Source organism: Sporisorium graminicola, chromosome SGRAM_1, assembly GCF_005498985.1.
Source record: "Sporisorium graminicola strain CBS 10092 chromosome SGRAM_1, whole genome shotgun sequence".
Classification (NCBI taxonomy): domain Eukaryota; kingdom Fungi; phylum Basidiomycota; class Ustilaginomycetes; order Ustilaginales; family Ustilaginaceae; genus Sporisorium; species Sporisorium graminicola.
The window spans coordinates 1,165,883-1,183,807 of NC_043719.1; the positions used below are offsets into that span (position 1 = coordinate 1,165,883).

A 17,925-nucleotide genomic window follows, 5' to 3' on the forward strand; every position below is an offset into this window, starting at 1 on the left:
AGGGAAAAAAAGTTAGACGTGGGGCAATTTCAACTTTTTTTCTTCCTCGCCGACTTTTTTGAATAACCGAACCCTTAACTCGCAACTCGAATTGTATCCAAAATTTGCCTGTTGAATAACAAATGTCTGTACAGTACAGTAGAAGAAAACCCAAAAACTCAGTTCTTCGCATGCAACTCCACTTTGACTTCTTGCTTCGACCACCAACACCGTCACCACATCCACCTTCTTTCGGTCATCACCTCACGCAGCCGTACTCCAAGATGGCAAAGGGCACAACAAAGAGTGCGGCGCCGAAACGAAGCGCAAGCAAAGCGGCGGTCTTCGAACAGGACTCCGATGGCTCAGACGATGGATCATTGCAGCTCGATTCTGGCAGCGAGCTTGGGTCCGACTTGGAAGGGTCCGACGACGACGAGGCTTCTCAACGAAACCCAGAAGAAGAAGAAGAAGAAGAAGAAGAAGAAGAAGAAGAAGAAGAAGAAGAAGAAGAAGAAGAAGAAGACGAGCAAGAGGAGAGACCAAAGTATGCTCAGTTCATGGACGACTCTGATCTCGAAGAGGCTTCAGATGACGATTCTCAGGACGATGACGTCTCGGACGACCAAGAGGATGCCGGCCGTGCCGCGTACAGCAGCGACGAAGCAACATCCGACGACGAACAGGACGGCTTGCAGCAGCAGATGAAGCAGATTCCATTCTCGGCTCTCATGAAGGCCAGGCAGCAGATGGCTGGCGACGATGACGACGATTTCAGCGAACCCGACATTTCCGACCTGGAAGAAGATGAATTCGCACAGGACCGCCAGCGTCTGGCCCAGGCTAAAGCAGGCAAGCAACCGCAGCGTAAAGCAAGAACCAACACCTCATCCGACGCCGACGAAACACTGGAACAAAAGCGTCGCGAGGTGCGAGAGCGTCTGCGACAGCTGAGTGGAGGCACAGCTACCGGTTCCTCCTCCAATGGTGCTGCCGATGATGCATGGGCGGAAGCTCGCAAGCAGCGCGAACAACGACGCAAAGAGGCAAACGAACGCAAGGAGCTCGCCAAGCGGTCCAACAAGAATGCCCCCACCGAAGTCTCGAGCAAGCGACCGGTCTCGCGTCGTCGCAACGTCATCGAGACCGCTTCGAACCAAGTGCGCGATCCTCGCTTCGAGTCGCTATCCGGAAGCGTCAACAAAGATCTCTTCGCCAAGTCCTACTCCTTCCTGCCGGACATGTTCAAAGACGAGCTGAGTACACTCAAGAAGACGCTCGCCAAGCTCAAGAAGCAGGAGGCCACGCAAGCGGGACCCAAGGCCAAGTCGGAGCAGGCGCTGGCGATTCGCGAGGAACGCGCAAAGGTGGAAGCTGCACTGCGCAGAGCAGAGGGTTTGGCAGGCGAACGTGAGAGAAGGGCGAGAGAGTCTGCGGTGAAGGGCAAGATCAAGGCACAGAACAAGGAGAGGGTGGAGAAGGGCTTGTTGCCCTTCTATCCCAAGAAGAGCGAGGTCAAGCAGATGCTGCTCAAGGATAAATACGACCGGTTGTCGGGTGGCGGGAATGAGGATGGCAAGAGGGCAAGTGGGCAGGAGAAGAAGCAGCTCAAGAAGGCCTTGGAGAGGAGGAGGCGCAAGAACACGCAGAAGGAAAAGCGAAATATGCCGGCTGGGATTGGGTTTGCCACGGGAGCCAATGCGGCGATACCCAAGCGCAAGAAGAGTCAGGACGGTGGTGCTGCCGGAGAATCCAGCAAACGATCTCGCTTCTGAAGTAGTCACTCTTTGCTGCGTTCTATACCATCTCTTTGGCTCTGCATCGCCAAGATCATCATGTCAATCAAAAACTCTCAATTGACAGAGTTTGTGCAGATGCGTAAGGGGCAAAAGCTCCAGGTTGGCGGTGATCCCTGGGCTTTCGCTACTTTTCAATGTTTGTTTGTGTCGGTCACACTGAAGCAGAAAATACCAAGCGAGACGCGACGCGCCCGCACGACCCTGCAGGCGAGTCGAAGCAACACCATATTTTTGCTATCCACAACATTCCGAACCATCTCCTACACCATCAACCCCATCGTCATCATCGCTTTCAGCTGGCATCCTTGCGATCTTTTATACCCCTGTCACCGCTCCCAAATCTGCTTCAGGATATTACGCGTTGACACCTCGCTCCACGATCTCAGCATACCTCATCGACCTGCTTTCTCGTCTCGCACGCTTTTCTGCTCCATTCTTCGTTCGAGGGAAGGCTGATATAATCACGTCTGCACGGCACTATCGTCCTCCAACTTGCAGTTAGGCCACATCTCCACGCTCTGAACGACTGCAGGAAACCTCTCAGCACCCATTCCCGGCAACTGGCATCCTGCTCAGCTAACTCACAATGTCGCAATCGACACCCACACGTTCGCCGTCACGGCGGCGCGTTCTACCCGTCGAAACACCTGGCTCCGCGCGCTCCACGACGTCCAACACGGACCGGTCCACGCTCGTCGAGCGTGTAGAAGAACTGGATCTGGAAGTGCACGACTTGCGGCGCCAGATTGCAGCGGAACGTGCACGGCGCCGCACGTCTGCCTCGACATCTACTCGCACCGCTGCGGCGACGCTGTCACTGTCGTACATGGATCCAAGTGGGCGGCGGGGTGCGGGACAGCTGAAGCAGGTGCTGGCAGAGAAGCTGCGCGACATGGACGACGATGCGCTGACCGCGCTGCTCACAGCTTCGAGTGCGGCGTTGGGCAAGCTGATTAGTGGGAGCGGGGAGGATGAGGGGGAGGCGGATGGCAAGGTGTGGATGGTGATGGATGCGGCGTTGGTGCCGAGCAAGTCGGTCGGGGTGGAGGGAACGGGGAGTGGGAGCGACATTGATCGGCGGTTCTACAACGGCAAGTCACGGACAGGGATAGCGGAAGAGCTGTCGGCGACCCGACACGCTGCCAACATCAACAGCTGGCTCAAGGACCGGCAGCGCCGTCTCACGTCTCTGGTCGATGGTCTCGTGCAGTTTTCGCATCTGGAAATCGACTCGCTCTCGCAAACGGAACCCTCCTCTGGTGCAGCGACAGCTTCGAGAACGCGCAGCATTCGGATAGCGGGCAACATTGCACGACTGTTCCCGATCGATATCTCGTTGGACGTTGTGGAAGACGAACTTCCCGCAAGCAGTCAATCGCCGCAGATCCGGGACTTGCAGCTAACGCTCCCGCCGTGGCTGGTTACGGCGCTCGACACGCCACACAAGTTGTACAGCAAGCTGTTGGCGCGAAACGACCTGCCTGCGATCCTGCTGATGCTGCGCACAATGGTGCCGCTGCTCTCGTTGCGACGCAACTTGTTCAGCTCGTTGTTGGAGACATATACCGACCTAGCACGCGATCACGTCCGCTCATGGGAGGCACAAAACCGCCTCGACTTCACGCCGTTCCACCCACCGTCTTCCTCGTCTTCCTCCACGACCACCACCACAGCCTCCAGGAAAAGCGCCAAGATCGACGAGGCTCTCGGCAAGTCTCTCATCCTGCCCGTCGCCAGCGAGACGTTCATGCTGACAAACAAGGCGCGCGCCTCGCTCGAACTGCACTTTGCCATCCGATGGAACAGGTTCGGCCATGCATACCCACACCTCACCGCCACTCCGCACGTCCCCGCCAACTTGGCAGATGCAACCACCACAGCCTTCCTGCAAGACTTCCAGGCCGAATTCCACCACCTGCTCAAAGTCGCTGTCGCCCAAAACGCCATCGTCGGGTTACCAGACCACGAGGCAGAACACGAACACGACGAACAGCTGCACCCCTCCGTCGGAAGATGGGGCATCGCCCCTGCTATCCACGCTACCATCAAGGCCTTCTTCAGCTTGCATCAGGAAGACGCCTCTGCATCCAGCTCGATGGAGCAAGAGTGAAGATCCCAGCCTTATCGCAACCGTGCTCAAATACATTTCTAGTCTTTCAACGCACTGGCAGCGCTTGATGCGGGTGCAAGAAAACTGTAAGAGTGAAATGGCAGGCGGACGCAAGCATCTTGTGCGATCTTGTATTCTCAATTGAGCATGCTATTTCAGTACAAAGGTGTGACTATGACCGTGGTATCCTCAGCCTCGATAATGCTGTTGCTGCTGATGCTGCTGCTGCTGCTGCTGCTGCTGCTGATGCTGCTGATGATGCTGCTGCTGCTGAGCAGGAGTCCAGTGCCAAACGTCCCAGGTGGCGTGATGCTGGTCTGCTGGCGCAAATGGAGCATTCGCACCCTGATGGTTCGGATGCACCTGCTGCGAAGGAGCCTGCTGATGGTCATCGATACCCGGGTCAACCGAGTGGTACTCGGCGGCAGCAACATCTCCGTTGGCGTGCGCTCGCTGCTGAGGCATGAAGTACTCCGCACCCGGCACCGCAGATACCCCTGGTTGGCGGCCAGGCACTGAGTACGCATCAAAAGTAGGATGCCCATGGAAGCCGTTATCAGGCACATAAGCTGTTTGAGACTCGTGTTGGTAGCGCCGCTCCTCGGATGAAGCTTGAGGCTGCGACCAAGGACTGGATCCGGGCAAACTTGCAGCACCTGCGAACGACGCGGGGTCTTGATCATGGTGAGCTCCGTGCCCCGAGAACCCTCGTTCGCCGGAATCAGCGTGCGTCTGCGGAGTGCCAGAGTCAAGGCCATACGCAATTACATTCGTGCTTGGGGCTCTGTCAAGCTCGTAAGCAAAGATACCGGCTACACCCTCGGTCGAATAGCCTTCATTGGCGTACATGGCTGTGTTGCCGTGTGCGTGCGATTCTGCCATCGTCGGTGCGCCTCCAAGTCGTCTGCTGTGTGCCACACCATGTGATGATGCTGTCCCCGGTGGACCTTGGTCGGCATAGAAAGTCGAGTGAGCCGAGTCAGGCTGCATCGCTAGCTGTGTGACAGTCTGGTCCGTCAACGAAGATGCTGTTCCTGGCGGCTGCGGCAGCGACCCTAGAGAGGACGACGTCGCGTAGTCAGAAACAGTTCGCAACAGGTGTTGACCATCGTGACTTTCCCCAGTGGAATGTTGTGTCTGGCCACCAGCATGAGCCGGGAGGGTCTGCGCTACTGAACCCCAAAACTCGGCTGGCCGTGTAGACGGACCAGAATTGGTAGATGGCAGAGTAGCGGTGGCAGTGCCCACCTGAGCGTGTGCGCGTGCCGTTCGCTTTGCTGGAAATTGCGGCACTGCAGGTGTACTGCCCGTCAATCCTCTTTCCATGCTGTTTCCCGGTTTTGGTCGAGTATCGGCTTCTGGCGTCGTAGCAGAGCTGCTCTCACTGCGACCTGGCTTGCGAATTGGTCTGACATCTCCCTGACGCAGGTCTGAACCGAACACTTTGACCGCATATTCCGAATACTCGAGTTCCTCAATACCTCGCACCTGCAGGGAACCAGTCATGCTGGCCGAGATCTCGTCCTCGATCTTCTGACTGTCGGCGATCGCCTGCACCATTTCGGAAGCGTCGGGCGCCAGCTCTTCGGCAATCTTCTCGATCTCCTTCTTTTTGCTCGACAAGAGGAACGAGTTGCTGAGGATGCTCTCTACGTGTGAGATTTGCAAACGCTCCTCCGCTGAAGCGATCTTCCTCATAAGGATCTCGAATGGACCCTGCAGATAGTTGGCGATAGGATTTGCCGTAGTGAAAGGCATCTTGAGCACGCCCGGAGGATCGACGTGGACGTGACATGCGCGAAGCGACTTGACGCAATTGGCGAGCAACGGCAAGAGATGATGGTTGAAGTAGGACGCGCTGCCGCCCCACGTCTCGATCACCGACAGACGCAGATCTGCTGCTGCAAGCAGTGGAACGGCGAACAAACCTGCCTGTAGCGTTGGTGGTGCGACGATGCAGAGCGACGGGATCTCGCTTGCTGCTGTCTGCTCGTACGAAACAAAGTCATAGAGCTGCGGCATGACGGGGGTCAAGTTCGAGATCAACCCCAGCGCCTTAAGCATGGCATCCGTAAAAGCAAGGTTGATCAGGATGGCTTTTGTGAGTCTATCCTGTTCGTGCCCGAGCATCACAGTTGCAGCCGTCTTCCATGGCAGGTTGTCAACGTAAAAGGGCTCCGGTAGTCGCTCTCGCATGTCGGCCACAAATTCGTGGTGGTAAACCGATCCGATCGACACTTGGAGCGATTGCGCCTCGGCGTTGGAAAAGATAAAGTAGTAGCGATGCAATCCTAGGCCGCGCCGATCTTTGCGAAAACCGGTGCTCATGCTTCGCATCTGCTCGTTAAACTTGTAACGCCATTCGTCGAGCTCCTTTTTGTACGCAAAGGCTTGCTCTTCGGCCTCCTTTTTCGAGAAGGACGCTGCAGAGCGCTTGGGGTGGCGGTGCTCGCGAGCAATGGTATAGAGCTCGGCGCGTTGGGCCATCCAGCAACACCGACTCTGTTCGCGAGGCGAGAGAAAGGGCGGTGGAGGCAAAAGTGCAGCGGTCATAGCATTGATGGGGATGCGCGGAATGCCTTGCTCGAACTGCGACAGAGAATCCCATTCGATGCTATCCTCAGCGAAGTCGATCGATGCGCGAAATTGAAGCAGGGCGAGCCAAGTGAAGGTGCAGAGCACGGCGTGTGCGAAATCGTCACGAGCTGGATCGCCAACTTGTGCATTGCCAGGTGAATCGGCTTCGAATTTCTGGCGTATCGACGGCAGCTTGTCAGCGAAGCTGGCGTAGCCAAGCCGTTGCGCCACGAGAAGCGATGTGATGATAGCGGCCCTGGGATTGAGGTCAGGTGCGAACTCCAAGAAGCCGTCATTCTCTTGTTCTGGTGTGGGAAGGGGTTGATGATTGTGGACGAATCCATCGACAGGCAAGAGCAACAAAGATGCACAGTTGTGCAGGGCGAATATGTTCAGGTGGTCGTTCTGCGGACTGTGGATGGTGCGGCGCAACAAGACATCCACAGCTCGTCGCAGTGGTCTCTTGATCGGATCTAGGGGTAGCGCCGACTCGAGATGTGGCAAGGCAACTAGATAGATGGTGAAAAGCAAAAAGCGCTGTGCTTCCGATTCGCACGTCGAAAGGTTGAGCGAGTCTTCGAACGGAGTGGAGAGGAAGGGCGTAAAAGCGCCGTACAAGCCCTGAAAGGCGATGCGTAATGTACTCTCGTAAGGTTGTAGGGAGCGAAGCAGGTAGTCGAGCTCGTCAATGGGGTAGGGTGGTGCGACCGTCTGGCCAGACATGAGGCGTGCCGCCCCTTTTCCTGCGCAAAGAACGGGCGGCGCTTGCTTGCAGTCAAGAGAAAAGCCCACATCTTGGCGAAAGGCGCCCGAGAGGCTGAGGATGTAGTCTTGAGCTTCTTGTTTGAGAGTAGGAGCGGCACCGATGAGGCGCGAAAGAGCGTTTGCAGCCAAGACAGGGCGTTCGAGATTGGCGGCGTTTGGTGTATTCAAGGAGCAAATGTCAATGTCGCGATAGATGCAACGTGTGAGTGCGCAGGGAGATATGGCCGGAGAGAGGAAGATGGCACGGTCGTTGCTGAACGGGTCTGGAGTAGCTGTTTTTCCGTCGTCGGGTCTGGACCGCTTGGCACTGCGCGGAGGTTTGCTCGAGTCGGCTACGGGCGAAGGAGTAGAATTGGGAAGCTGCAGATCTTGTCCTTTGACGACTTGACCAGCGGGCGTCTCGTAGAGACAGTCGATGCAGAGGGTCTTGCAGCGATGGCAGATAGGAAAGGTCAGATTGGAAGATTGCGGGTCGTCGGTCGAGGAGGCTTTGGCCCCACCGGGAGGCTCGCATCTTGCTTTGAGCTTGCGGCAGGCGAGACAGGCACGCGAGGTCTTTGGACGCTTTGCGCCCTTGGGCATGCGAGTGTTGACGTTGGCCTTGACAGGGTCAGACATGATGGCAAGATCGAGAGTAAGCGACGCTCCGTGACGAGGTTCGGGATGTCTGTACGCGGAGGGCATGGTTTTGTTGGTGGAATACGAGGGCCTGGACCATTCACCGAGCGCTTTAGTGGTCAGAGCATGATCCTTTAGCTCCACAGAGGCGGTGGAATGAGCCGAGAGATAGACGAAATAAGGTCGACGGGAATATGGTGGAAGAATTCGATGTTATTGGTCTTTGACGGTGGACCCACCAATCAAGTTTGGGCACGCCGTCGTCGGTGGAATGCGGTCAAGGTCAAGTGGATCGGATGAGATGAAGCAGGTGACGAGGCGGACGTCAACTTGTGGCGCTGCACGATAACGATGGTCGAGAGTCGAAGACAGAACTGGATGAAGGTGAGGCGAGAGGCAGAATTTCACGACAGAGTCTTGGCAAATGAACTAGAAAGTATTGCCCCAGCCGTCGTCGCCGTCGTCGAAGCTAGAGCTGCTGCTGCTGCTGCTGCTGCTGCTACGGGAAACTACGTCTGGGAATGTACCAGAGGCAGGCATCCGATCTAGTGGAAACGAGGAGCATGGAACCTGTCAAGAGCAAAGACTCGAAGAACTGGGCTCGCTAAACCGACGCGGAAATGCAAACCCCAAACTGAGATGTGCGTGTGCATGCAGCAAGTCTCAGAGGCCAGAGACATGGCGTCGAATGTGAAAGTTAACAGGCAGCAGCAGCTTGGCCGAGATGGCATCACACGAACGTGACCGGGTAGAGGACGGTGACTTGTAATTGCGCTAATTTTCCCACACGCAACGATCAAAGAACAAAATTGCCGGACGATAATGGTGTCCAGATCAGTTTGTAACGCTCACTTTGCATGTGCTCATTTGCAGACACGCCCTAGTCTCGATTCTAGCCGAATCCGGTCGCTGATGACCACAATCGTACTTTGCGCCAGATCCTCGTATCCATTCATCACCGAGCACGCCTTGGAGGAGGAACAAAGGCAGATGAGCTTGATCCAGCGTGTCTCTTCGACACAAGCAGCACCTTCGAGGGTCTACCGACATCGGGCTAGCATTACCTCGAGAGCAAAGTGCATAGTGTGTCCGAGCCATCCGAGAAAGCAAAGCGGCTGCGGTCCGAACTTTGATGCTGTAGGGGTAGATCTACTTCTTCTTGCCGCCAGTCAGCTTGGCGACGGCAGCCTTCTTAGCTGCCTCTTCCTCCTTCTTCTTCTTCTGGAAGGCAAGGTCCTACACCACCCCGACGATTCCATCCATCCATCCATCCGCCCCACGTCAACCGCGAAACAAACCGGAAAAAGCAAGCATCGTCAGTTAACCATACCAGTCTGGAGGAAGAAATCGCAGAACCCTAGCCTGTCAACACAAGCCACGCGACTCACCTCTTCGTCCATCTCCTTGTTCTGCTTCTTCGGCGCCTTGAGCGGCTTCGCTTTGCCTCCCTGTCGTCCAGACATCGTGTGTGTAGGTGCGTGTAGGTGTGGGTGCGTGTGGTGGAGATCGTGGTATTCAGCGAGAGGGCTTGCTAATTGCGCTGAGCGAGGAAAAGAAAAAGAAAGAAAAAGTAGGCTCAGGGTCCAAGCTTCAACTTGGCCTCTGCTTCGGAGCCGAATTTCTTCGAACTTTTCCCCGTGTCGATAGTCGCGATTCAACACGAAAAAGCAGAAAAAAATAGATGCGCCACTCAGCCAGACCTCTCAGAGGCCACCAGGCACAACAACGTCGACAAGATCGTAAGAGTGGCAAAGAAATGTCCGTTCACATTGCATCGAGAAGACCACAAAAGCGCATCCGTCAAAGGACTCGTCATACTGTACAAGCGCAGGAACGGGGAAGCGCGCTCCTTAGTACGGCGTGTGAGCATACTTGCCATCCGGAGTGCCAGCATAGGACTCGTACGCACCATCGCCGCCGTATCCGCGACCCCTGCCGCTGTACCGCTGCTGACCAGCATACGGGTCGTTCGCCCTTGGCTCCCATACCCCCGAGTCCCTCGGGTTCATGGGGATATCCTGGTAGCTCACCTTGCTGTCCCTGAAAGCCTTCCTCTGTTCGCCGCCGTACGCCCGCTGCGCAGCGAGCATGTAGAACTGCGTCAGACCCATCAGCACAATCAGCCCCGCCATGAAGCCAGTCTGCGCCCACACAAAGATGTTGCAGATGCTCTTACCGGATTCGGAGAAGGCGTCTGCAGACTGTCCCAGGCTCTGGAGCGAGATCGTCGACGAAGAGTCCGAGTTGGGAGGGATGACGCCGTACGTCGAGACGCAATTGCGCACCACCTTGTCGTGCTGTGCAGCCCCCACCACGAGGAATGCCACGGTGGCGATGATGATAGCGAGCGTGAGCACAAAGTTGACTCGGAGGTAGGTGCGGTAGAGCGTGGGCATCTGGCGTGCTACGGCGACCAGGCCGAGGACCTGCCAGACGAGCGTGATGAAGCCGAGAGCTGCAACCAGGCCTTTCGACCACGAGGGGATGAAGCCGTCGCCGGCAACAATGGCAGGTGGCACAAGCGCGCAGATACCGACGGCAAGCGCTACGAGTGCTGTCTCGAGCACCAACAGATAGGCACCCGCATTGACGAGGGGGAGGTAGCAGCAGCAAAATTCCATTCCGCCGCGATTTTCACGTCGCATGATGGTCGAGTGTATGCTTGGGTTGAGGCACCCAAGGTCGATAATGAGGGATGTGTCGAGTCAGTCGAGGGGGTGTCTCGATGTGGTGATCCTTGTTGGGCAAAGGAAGAAGAGCCGGCGCCTACAAACTCCCGTTTGACTCCCGTTTGAAGATGCTTGTTGAACTGGCGAGGCGATCGAAAGTCTGAAAAGAAGATGTGACGATGCAAACCAAGCCTGAAAATTGAATCTGTGAATGAAGATCAGATGCCGTTGTTGCGATGATGCCGTTACAGATGATGGCAGTGATGGAGGAAGAAGAGTGTGGGCCAGGGTGCGAGGCTCGACATTTCGAAAGGGGCCAACAGCAAATCTGCACGAGCACTGCAGTCCTGCATACAAGGCTGCCGTTCGTTCATCGGTCAACCCATGAACGGCACAAAGTGGCGGTGTAAAAATCACCGTTTTCTGCCGCGCAACGTAGATCGCCAGGCAGCAACCGCCCTAAACTCCACACTGAGGCAGTTGGGCACACTCGAAACAAAAGTCGCCGAACGACGGATCGGGAAACTTTATCATATTCCACTCCCGATTAATCGAACTGTTAATCTAACACTGGTTCACCATGATCCATAGAGGTGCGGGATCAGATGCGAGCACGCCAGTCGACGTTGCGACGTTTGGCCACCTTGTCTCGTAGCAAGACGACGCTGATGGCTGCAACCAGGCAGATGCTGCCCATCAGAAGCAGAGCTGGACGGTAAGCCTGTGTGCCTGCATTCGGACCGCCGCTTGCATCCAGCAGGTATCCACTCAACGGTCCGCCAAGCAGAGAGCCGAATGCTCGCGAGCACATCATCATCGACTGTGGCACACGAGGAAGTGGAGAGAAGTGCGGGTTGTGTGTCAGTTTGCGATTGAGGTTAACCGAGACCCAGTAAAAAGGTGTCACTTACCATTGTGAGGGCGGTCTGATGCACCCCAAAGATGGCGGCGTTGACGGGCGGTTGCAGCGAAAGCAGAGCGCCCGAGCTGGCTCCATTGAGCACCATAGCAAGTACGAGCGTCGCCAGGCTCGTCGAAGCAGTCCAAATGGCCATAATGCTCATGCTCGACACCAGCAGTGCCAGCATCAGACTCGTCACCGGGCCGACTCGAGTATCCGCCACCATCCCGAACGCCACTCGTCCGATCGCCGAAGCCAGACTGTAGCCCGCCACGAGCCATGCACCCGTGTTCGGGCTGAATCCAGCCGACTTTGCATACGTCGGGAGCAAGAACGGTGGGACAAACAGCGGGAACGTGCCCAGCGCCGTGGCAAAGAGCAACAGGTTGAAACGCGCATCGAGAAACAGAGAGAGTCGAAAGGCTTCCACGCATCGTTTCCTCCTCTCGTCCTGATGCGGCACCAGCCAGTATGCGAGCGGCAGCATGGTGATTCCCGCGATGCTCCCCAGGATTCTCGTCGACCAGGCGAGCCCCACCTTGTTGGCCAACGCTCGCACCAGGATGGCGATGACAGCACCGCCGAACCCACTCATGCTGTAGACGATGCCAATCACCAGTCCGCGCTTCTTTTTAAAGTAGCCCACCGCGATCTGGCTCGTGGAAAAGAAGACAAGTCCATAGCCTGCCCCTTGCAACAGCGTGAACACCACCAACGGGACCATCCTCAGCGCCAGTCCCTGCTGCACTCGATCGCTCAGCGGATGCTTCGGATGGTTGGTCGGATACCACGAGGTAGACAGTCCCGCGTAGCCGGCAGAGACGCAGACGGCGCCCGCCGCTGCCACGGCACGATTGCCAAAGCGAGCCACCGCCTTGGTCATCGGCACCGACAGCACGGGCACGGGGATGACCGTCAGCGACGAGATCCACCCCAGCGTCGCAGCATCCGAAGCACCGCCCGATACGAGCTCCTCTTGAATTATACCAAATGAGTACACCAACCCAAGAGTGAAGAAGAAGTAGACAGATGCGCACGCCACCACCCTCCACCCGCCCCACCCGCCTTCCACCGCCATCCCTTCGTTGTCCCCCTCGACCGCCGCACCAGCCTCGACCAGCTCCATCGCCGTCCTGCCTTCCGCCGGTGGAGCGACCTCAGCAGGGTGGGCAGAAGCAGACAGTGGCGGAAGGAGCAGGCCATTGCTTGCGGCTTTGGGGTGATCGATCGTCATGCTGATAAATGTCGCTTCGATGGGCAGGCGCGGTCGAAGCTGCGCAGTGTTGGGCTTGACCACAGGCACCGAGGAGGACAGGGAGGCCGACTGAACAGGCATCGTAAATGCAGTTCTCAATGACGACATTGACTGTTGCGTTCTGATGCGTGGCAATGTGGTGGAGTCAAGTATGCTCGAGCGGCCGGCTTGGGCAGATGAAGGCTCGCGCTCCGAGTGTGGCGAGCCGGGACCCGGCATCTTGCTGAGCAGATGATAATTGGCAGGCTTGGTGTCGGTTGATGAAGATGCTGACAAGGTATGCAGCGGTTTGCTGCTTGGTGTGGCTACTGAGTTCCGAGTTGTAAGAAAGGAAAGGTGACGCGACGAAGGGCTTCCGATGATTTGATGAAGGCTTTATAAGCTTGGAGAGATGGCAACGCTGACCTCGGACACTTCTTTATATCAGCTTTACCCTTGTGACAATGAGTATCGAACGTGACCTTAGGAGGCGTCGGCAACGGACCAAACCGGCAAGCACGCAAGCCATGGACGATGCAGTCAATGAAGGCGGGAATGGCGGCAGAAGTGTTCAGGGTCCTCAGTCAAATCTTCTTTATCCGTTGTGCGTGTGACAGGTGACTCGTTCATTTGGTGCAGTCCGCTGAGTCTAGTCTCTGCACGATCTGCTCCGACCGTCTCTATCATGAAATAGCTGCGATCTCCTGGCTGCCAAACGATGCATGCCAAGTCAATAGCAAGCCGAGGTCACACGGCAGAATCTTGCGGGGCAGAACGGTCACCGCCGGCATAACCCGCGCTGTCATAACGCGGGGGGAAGCAAAGCCTGTTCTTTCCGTCAGAGCAGAATTGATTTTCATGTGTTGTATCACGACGTGCTAACAAGCAGAATAAAACGCCCAGCTTTCCCTCGCACTGCTGCTCGTCGGTGTGGTCCGCCATCCGTCGACCCTTCCAGCGCTGCCGACGTCGAGGTACTTGCAGACAAGTCCTCTAGTAGCATCTCGCTCGGCCTCCGTGAGAGCCGCAACAGCGAAGCTCACATTTCGTGTTTGCTCGCCTGCCCACCTTGACACAGAGGGGGCTCCCTGTCTGTATAGCCGAAATACGTCCTCCGCGTCCTCCGCATGGTGTTGAGACATAATGCAGCGCACACAGGCTGTAGCGAGGCGGGCCTTTGCGTCCACTGCGACCGGAGAGGACCTGTCCGACTTGTTCTGACCTCGCCTCGAGTGTTGCGACGAGGACAAGGTTCCGGCCCCGACTTCCGAATGCTTTGACTCGCTTACATCGACATGCTCTGAACTGTGAGCTCTTAACAAATCCCCGCACTGGACTCGTCGTCCTGCCATGTGCCCTGCCGAGGTCCTCGAAATTTCAGTCGTGGTCAGGACCCGCCAACCAGGAGGCGCCAAGCTGGTAGATGATGCAAGCCGCTCCACAGATCTGAGACACGTTGAATTGCGCATCCTCCTTTCCCCAACGACCACTTTCGTGTCATCTCGCTTGGGTCCACTTCGGTCGGACGTTGCAGGTAAGTTTGGTAGCCGATGGCGTCGTGGGGAGCCGTGGTTGGTTGCTCGGCATTCTCGGCCGCTGACGCCGTGGCAATTTGCATGCGTTTTGGTCACCAGGTCTGTTGCAAAAAGGTGGGGTGAACGACTCCATGCGAAGATCCTGCGTCCGCATTGGCCTTTATGCTCTGCTCGCTTCGCCTCTGAGCCTGACGTAGCCCGGACCGGCTGGGTGAGACTAACGCTCTTTAGGCACGTATATAACAGACAACGAGGTTGCTATCATTCCGCCTTCACCACATCCACCATCACCTCTGCGAGAGCGTCACCATGAAGATCCCAGTCGTGGGCCCCTTGGCGTTGACCCTTGTTTCTGCTGCTGCATTTGGTTTCGTCAACGGTCAACAGCAGAACAACACCTCCAATCCGCTCGTCACACGCAACCCGCCAGAGGAAATCGATGTCTCGCTCAACCTCACATCGGGACCATACGACAATTACCTCTTTCGCAGCAACCTGACGGCAGCGCAGGTCCTACTCACCAACACCACCGCAGCCAATCCACCTGACAATTCGACCAAGCCTATCCTCAACCGCTTCGTGGTTGCGCTTCCCGCGGGCAACTCTGGCTCTGTGGCGTACTTTTTGCCATACACTGTTGGCTCCAATGCTACCGAACAGCCGGCCTCTGTGGGACAGGGTCTGACCGTGACCCTGGGCGAGGCAGGGATCAAAGGCGCCAATGGCGAGTACAACCAATCCGGCGTGACTGGTGAATTGATCTTTTCGCAATCCGCCACGCTTGGCACCACCTTGCTCGGCTCCATCAGGACGGTACGAGACTATACCGAGGGTAATGGTCTCACCCACGAGATCTTCAACTGGACCGTCACGCGGGCCGACAAGCAGACCATCTGGCTGACCAAGCCCTGGATCAACGAGACCATCGTCCGCAACGCCCAGGGAGAGCAAACGGGCAAGGTGCGATACGCGCTCGAGTGGCTTCTTCAAGCCAACAACGGCACTACATTTGACGTGATTCCTTCCAACAACGGCAGCTATACGCCGCCGACGATCCACATCCTCGCGCCGCCTGCGCAGACAAACGATACCGCCCGCGCCATCCCGCCGCCTGCTTCGGTCACGTTTACAGTGCAGGTCAATGAGACCGCGCTCGCGCCCCTCGCCGTCGACACGCTGTTTGCGCCCAACACCACCGCTTCGATGCAGCGCGCGGCGCAGGCCCAGTTTTCCTTCCTCACCTACGCATCCAAGTTCACTGCGGGCGGCTGGCGCTTCCTCACCTATTTTGGCCGCGACACCATGTTCACCACGCGCATGCTGATGAACAACAAGACGCTCACGCCGTTCGCCATCGAGTCGGTGCTCGGTGGCGTGCTCGAGCGCATCAACGCCACTTCGGGCGAGGTCTGCCACGAGGAGACTATCGGTGATTACGCTACGTTTGTCAACATCGGCGAGGGTAAGCCGGAGAGCGGAAACGAGCCTTTCTACGACTACAAGATGAAGGATACCCACTATGTGCTGCTGCCACAGCTGGCGGATTATCTGCTGCGGTACAATGCTACGACGCCGGAGTTGTCGAGTTCGGGCCCAGCGCGCGAGTTCCTCTCGCGCCGTGCCGTGTTGGCGAACGGCACGAGCTACTACGAGCTGCTGTATGCCAATGTCGAGTATGTGCTCAACACGTCGATTGCGTTCGCACAGGATCCGAGCGACTACAGGAACCTGGCGCGTGTCAAGCCTGGCCTGAGTGTCGGCAACTGGAGGGACAGCAATCAGGGTCTGGGGTGGGGAATGTTTCCTTGGGACGTTTCAACCGCTCTGGTACCCGCAGCACTGTACGCCGTATCCGATCTGGCCAGAGCAGGGCTGCTGTCCAACTTCACTTCGACCGCAGTCAACGCCAGCGGAGCCGTGTTGGCCGACAAAGCGGCGCAGTATGCACAAGTGTGGGAGCGAGAAGCCCCCAAGTTTTTCGAGTACAACGTGTCGGCGCAGCAGGCGCAGCAGAGGTTGGAAGCGTACGTGCAGCGCGCCAACCTCTCATCCTCTTTGCTCTACGGCCAAGGCTCGCTGAATTTGTCTGCTTCGAACGGGAGCACCGCCGACGACGTGCAGCGTAGGTGGCGCAGTGTAGGCTGGAGCCGGGAAGCAGAGTTTGCGCTCACTGCGCGCCAGGAGCCTGTTGCGAACAGTACACAGGGTAGGCAAGGAGGAAACACGACGATCTACAGCCTCTCGCTGCTGGAGGACGGCACGGCGGTACCCGTGCTCAACTCGGACTTGTCATTCAACCTGCTGTACTCTCGCAATCCTTCACGCAGTCTGATCGAAGCGGTCATCACAGCGCTGCAGCCGTACCCGCGCGGGCTGCTGACCAACGTCGGCATGCTCGTCGCCAACCCCGCCTACGACCCCAACACAACCAAAACCATCGAGCTCGACCGCACCGCCTACCACGGCACTGTCTCGTGGGGGTTCCAGACCAACTTCATGGCGTCCGGCCTCGACCGGGTCCTTGCCTCTTGCGACGCTGCCGCGCACAGGACACAGGTCGAGACCAGCGGGCTGACCGCGCGACCAGAGTGGTGCGACGACAGAGCGCTGGTGCAGGCGTTGGAGGATGGACGGGCGAGGCTGTGGCAGGCGGTGAACGGCGCGTTTGCCGAGCGCTTTGCAGAGGTGTGGAGCTGGACGTGGAGCAATCAGAGTCAGCGCTTTGCGGTCACGGCGTTGGGCGAGATCAGTCCAGAGGGCACAGAGAGCGATGCGGTCCAGTTGTGGAGTTATGGCCTGTTGGGGATTCAGGATCCCACGGGCAACACGACGTCGACTGCTGGGACTGCCTGATTGTCAAGCCCATCTACTCTTGACAGAAGCGAAAAATTTCACTTGACTGCTTTCCATTCCAACTTGAGTCTCGCAATGGTGCGAACAAGAGTAGAGCGCCATGTGTTCCGCGCTTTTGGTTCCAATGTGGTCGTCCAACGTGACCTTCGTACCCCAAATTAGCACCGAGGGCAGTCCCAATGTTACCCGCGAGACAGAGCCGATGCAGGTATGCTCTATTTGACAGGTTCTGAACCGAATTTTCGTCGCCGCCATTTCCTCGCCTTTTCATCTATTTTTAAGGTCGTCAGGCAACGCACTCGTTAGGAATCCAAGGTGACGTCGTCGTTGCCAAGTCAGAAGCATGAGCGGCCACGACCGGACTATATTTAGCTCTCTCACTTGTAAATACACCATCCTCCGGTCCTCGCTGCACCCACCGGCTATGACATCAAAATCCTACCGTGCTCGGCCGCCATCTTCGATCGTGGCTGTGACGGCGTCGAACGCTTCTATCCGAGGAACTCGGCGAGACTCGACTCGGTTCAAATTGCACTGTGTTCTCCACGGCTTTTCTACTGTAATGACGTGGGGACGTGAGAGGCGAGACGAAAAGGTAGCAATGTCTTTTCCCGCTGCATGATGCATGGTTCCTACGGGTACCTTGGATCGCTTGCGTCACTCGGGGGTCTGACCTCGCTTTTCGATCCCTCCTGGTTGCATCCCGACTGAACGTGGAGAATTCGCCGATACACGCTTATTATTACGAGAGAGTTCTGCGCGTCGATGTTTGAGACTGTGGCTATGACGAAAGACGAATTGGAGCATACCAGGTTTGTTTTTTCGCCCTCTTCCCCGGCTTCTCTCTCTCTCTCTCTCTCTCCCACTACCTCGTTTGTGCTCATG

General features: G+C 57.0%; 6 protein-coding genes across 6 annotated transcripts; 3 read left to right on the forward strand and 3 right to left on the reverse strand.

The window, feature by feature from the left end:
* Positions 1-263: 263 nt before the first annotated feature.
* EX895_000447 (uncharacterized protein) lies at positions 264-1,754 on the forward strand (the record flags this gene model as incomplete). Its single annotated transcript, XM_029881048.1, has 1 exon — positions 264-1,754. The coding sequence occupies one exon, from the start codon at positions 264-266 to the stop codon at positions 1,752-1,754; it is 1,491 nt and encodes a 496-aa protein (XP_029742434.1).
* Positions 1,755-2,364: 610 nt separating this feature from the next.
* On the forward strand, positions 2,365-3,888 carry EX895_000448 (uncharacterized protein; the record flags this gene model as incomplete). The annotated part of the gene is made up of 1 exon (XM_029881049.1): positions 2,365-3,888. One exon carries the CDS (start codon positions 2,365-2,367, stop codon positions 3,886-3,888), a length of 1,524 nt encoding a protein of 507 aa, XP_029742435.1.
* Positions 3,889-4,077: 189 nt separating this feature from the next.
* On the reverse strand, positions 4,078-7,914 carry EX895_000449 (uncharacterized protein; the record flags this gene model as incomplete). The annotated part of the gene is made up of 1 exon (XM_029881050.1): positions 4,078-7,914. The coding sequence occupies one exon, from the start codon at positions 7,912-7,914 to the stop codon at positions 4,078-4,080; it is 3,837 nt and encodes a 1,278-aa protein (XP_029742436.1).
* Positions 7,915-9,698: 1,784 nt separating this feature from the next.
* On the reverse strand, positions 9,699-10,493 carry EX895_000450 (uncharacterized protein; the record flags this gene model as incomplete). Its single annotated transcript, XM_029881051.1, has 1 exon — positions 9,699-10,493. One exon carries the CDS (start codon positions 10,491-10,493, stop codon positions 9,699-9,701), a length of 795 nt encoding a protein of 264 aa, XP_029742437.1.
* A 625-nt stretch (positions 10,494-11,118) lies between these two features.
* EX895_000451 (uncharacterized protein) lies at positions 11,119-12,781 on the reverse strand (the record flags this gene model as incomplete). The annotated part of the gene is made up of 2 exons (XM_029881052.1): positions 11,119-11,337; positions 11,429-12,781. 2 exons carry the CDS (start codon positions 12,779-12,781, stop codon positions 11,119-11,121), a joined length of 1,572 nt encoding a protein of 523 aa, XP_029742438.1.
* A 1,715-nt stretch (positions 12,782-14,496) lies between these two features.
* On the forward strand, positions 14,497-17,040 carry EX895_000452 (uncharacterized protein; the record flags this gene model as incomplete). Its single annotated transcript, XM_029881053.1, has 1 exon — positions 14,497-17,040. One exon carries the CDS (start codon positions 14,497-14,499, stop codon positions 17,038-17,040), a length of 2,544 nt encoding a protein of 847 aa, XP_029742439.1.
* Between the last annotated feature and the right edge of the window lie 885 nt (positions 17,041-17,925).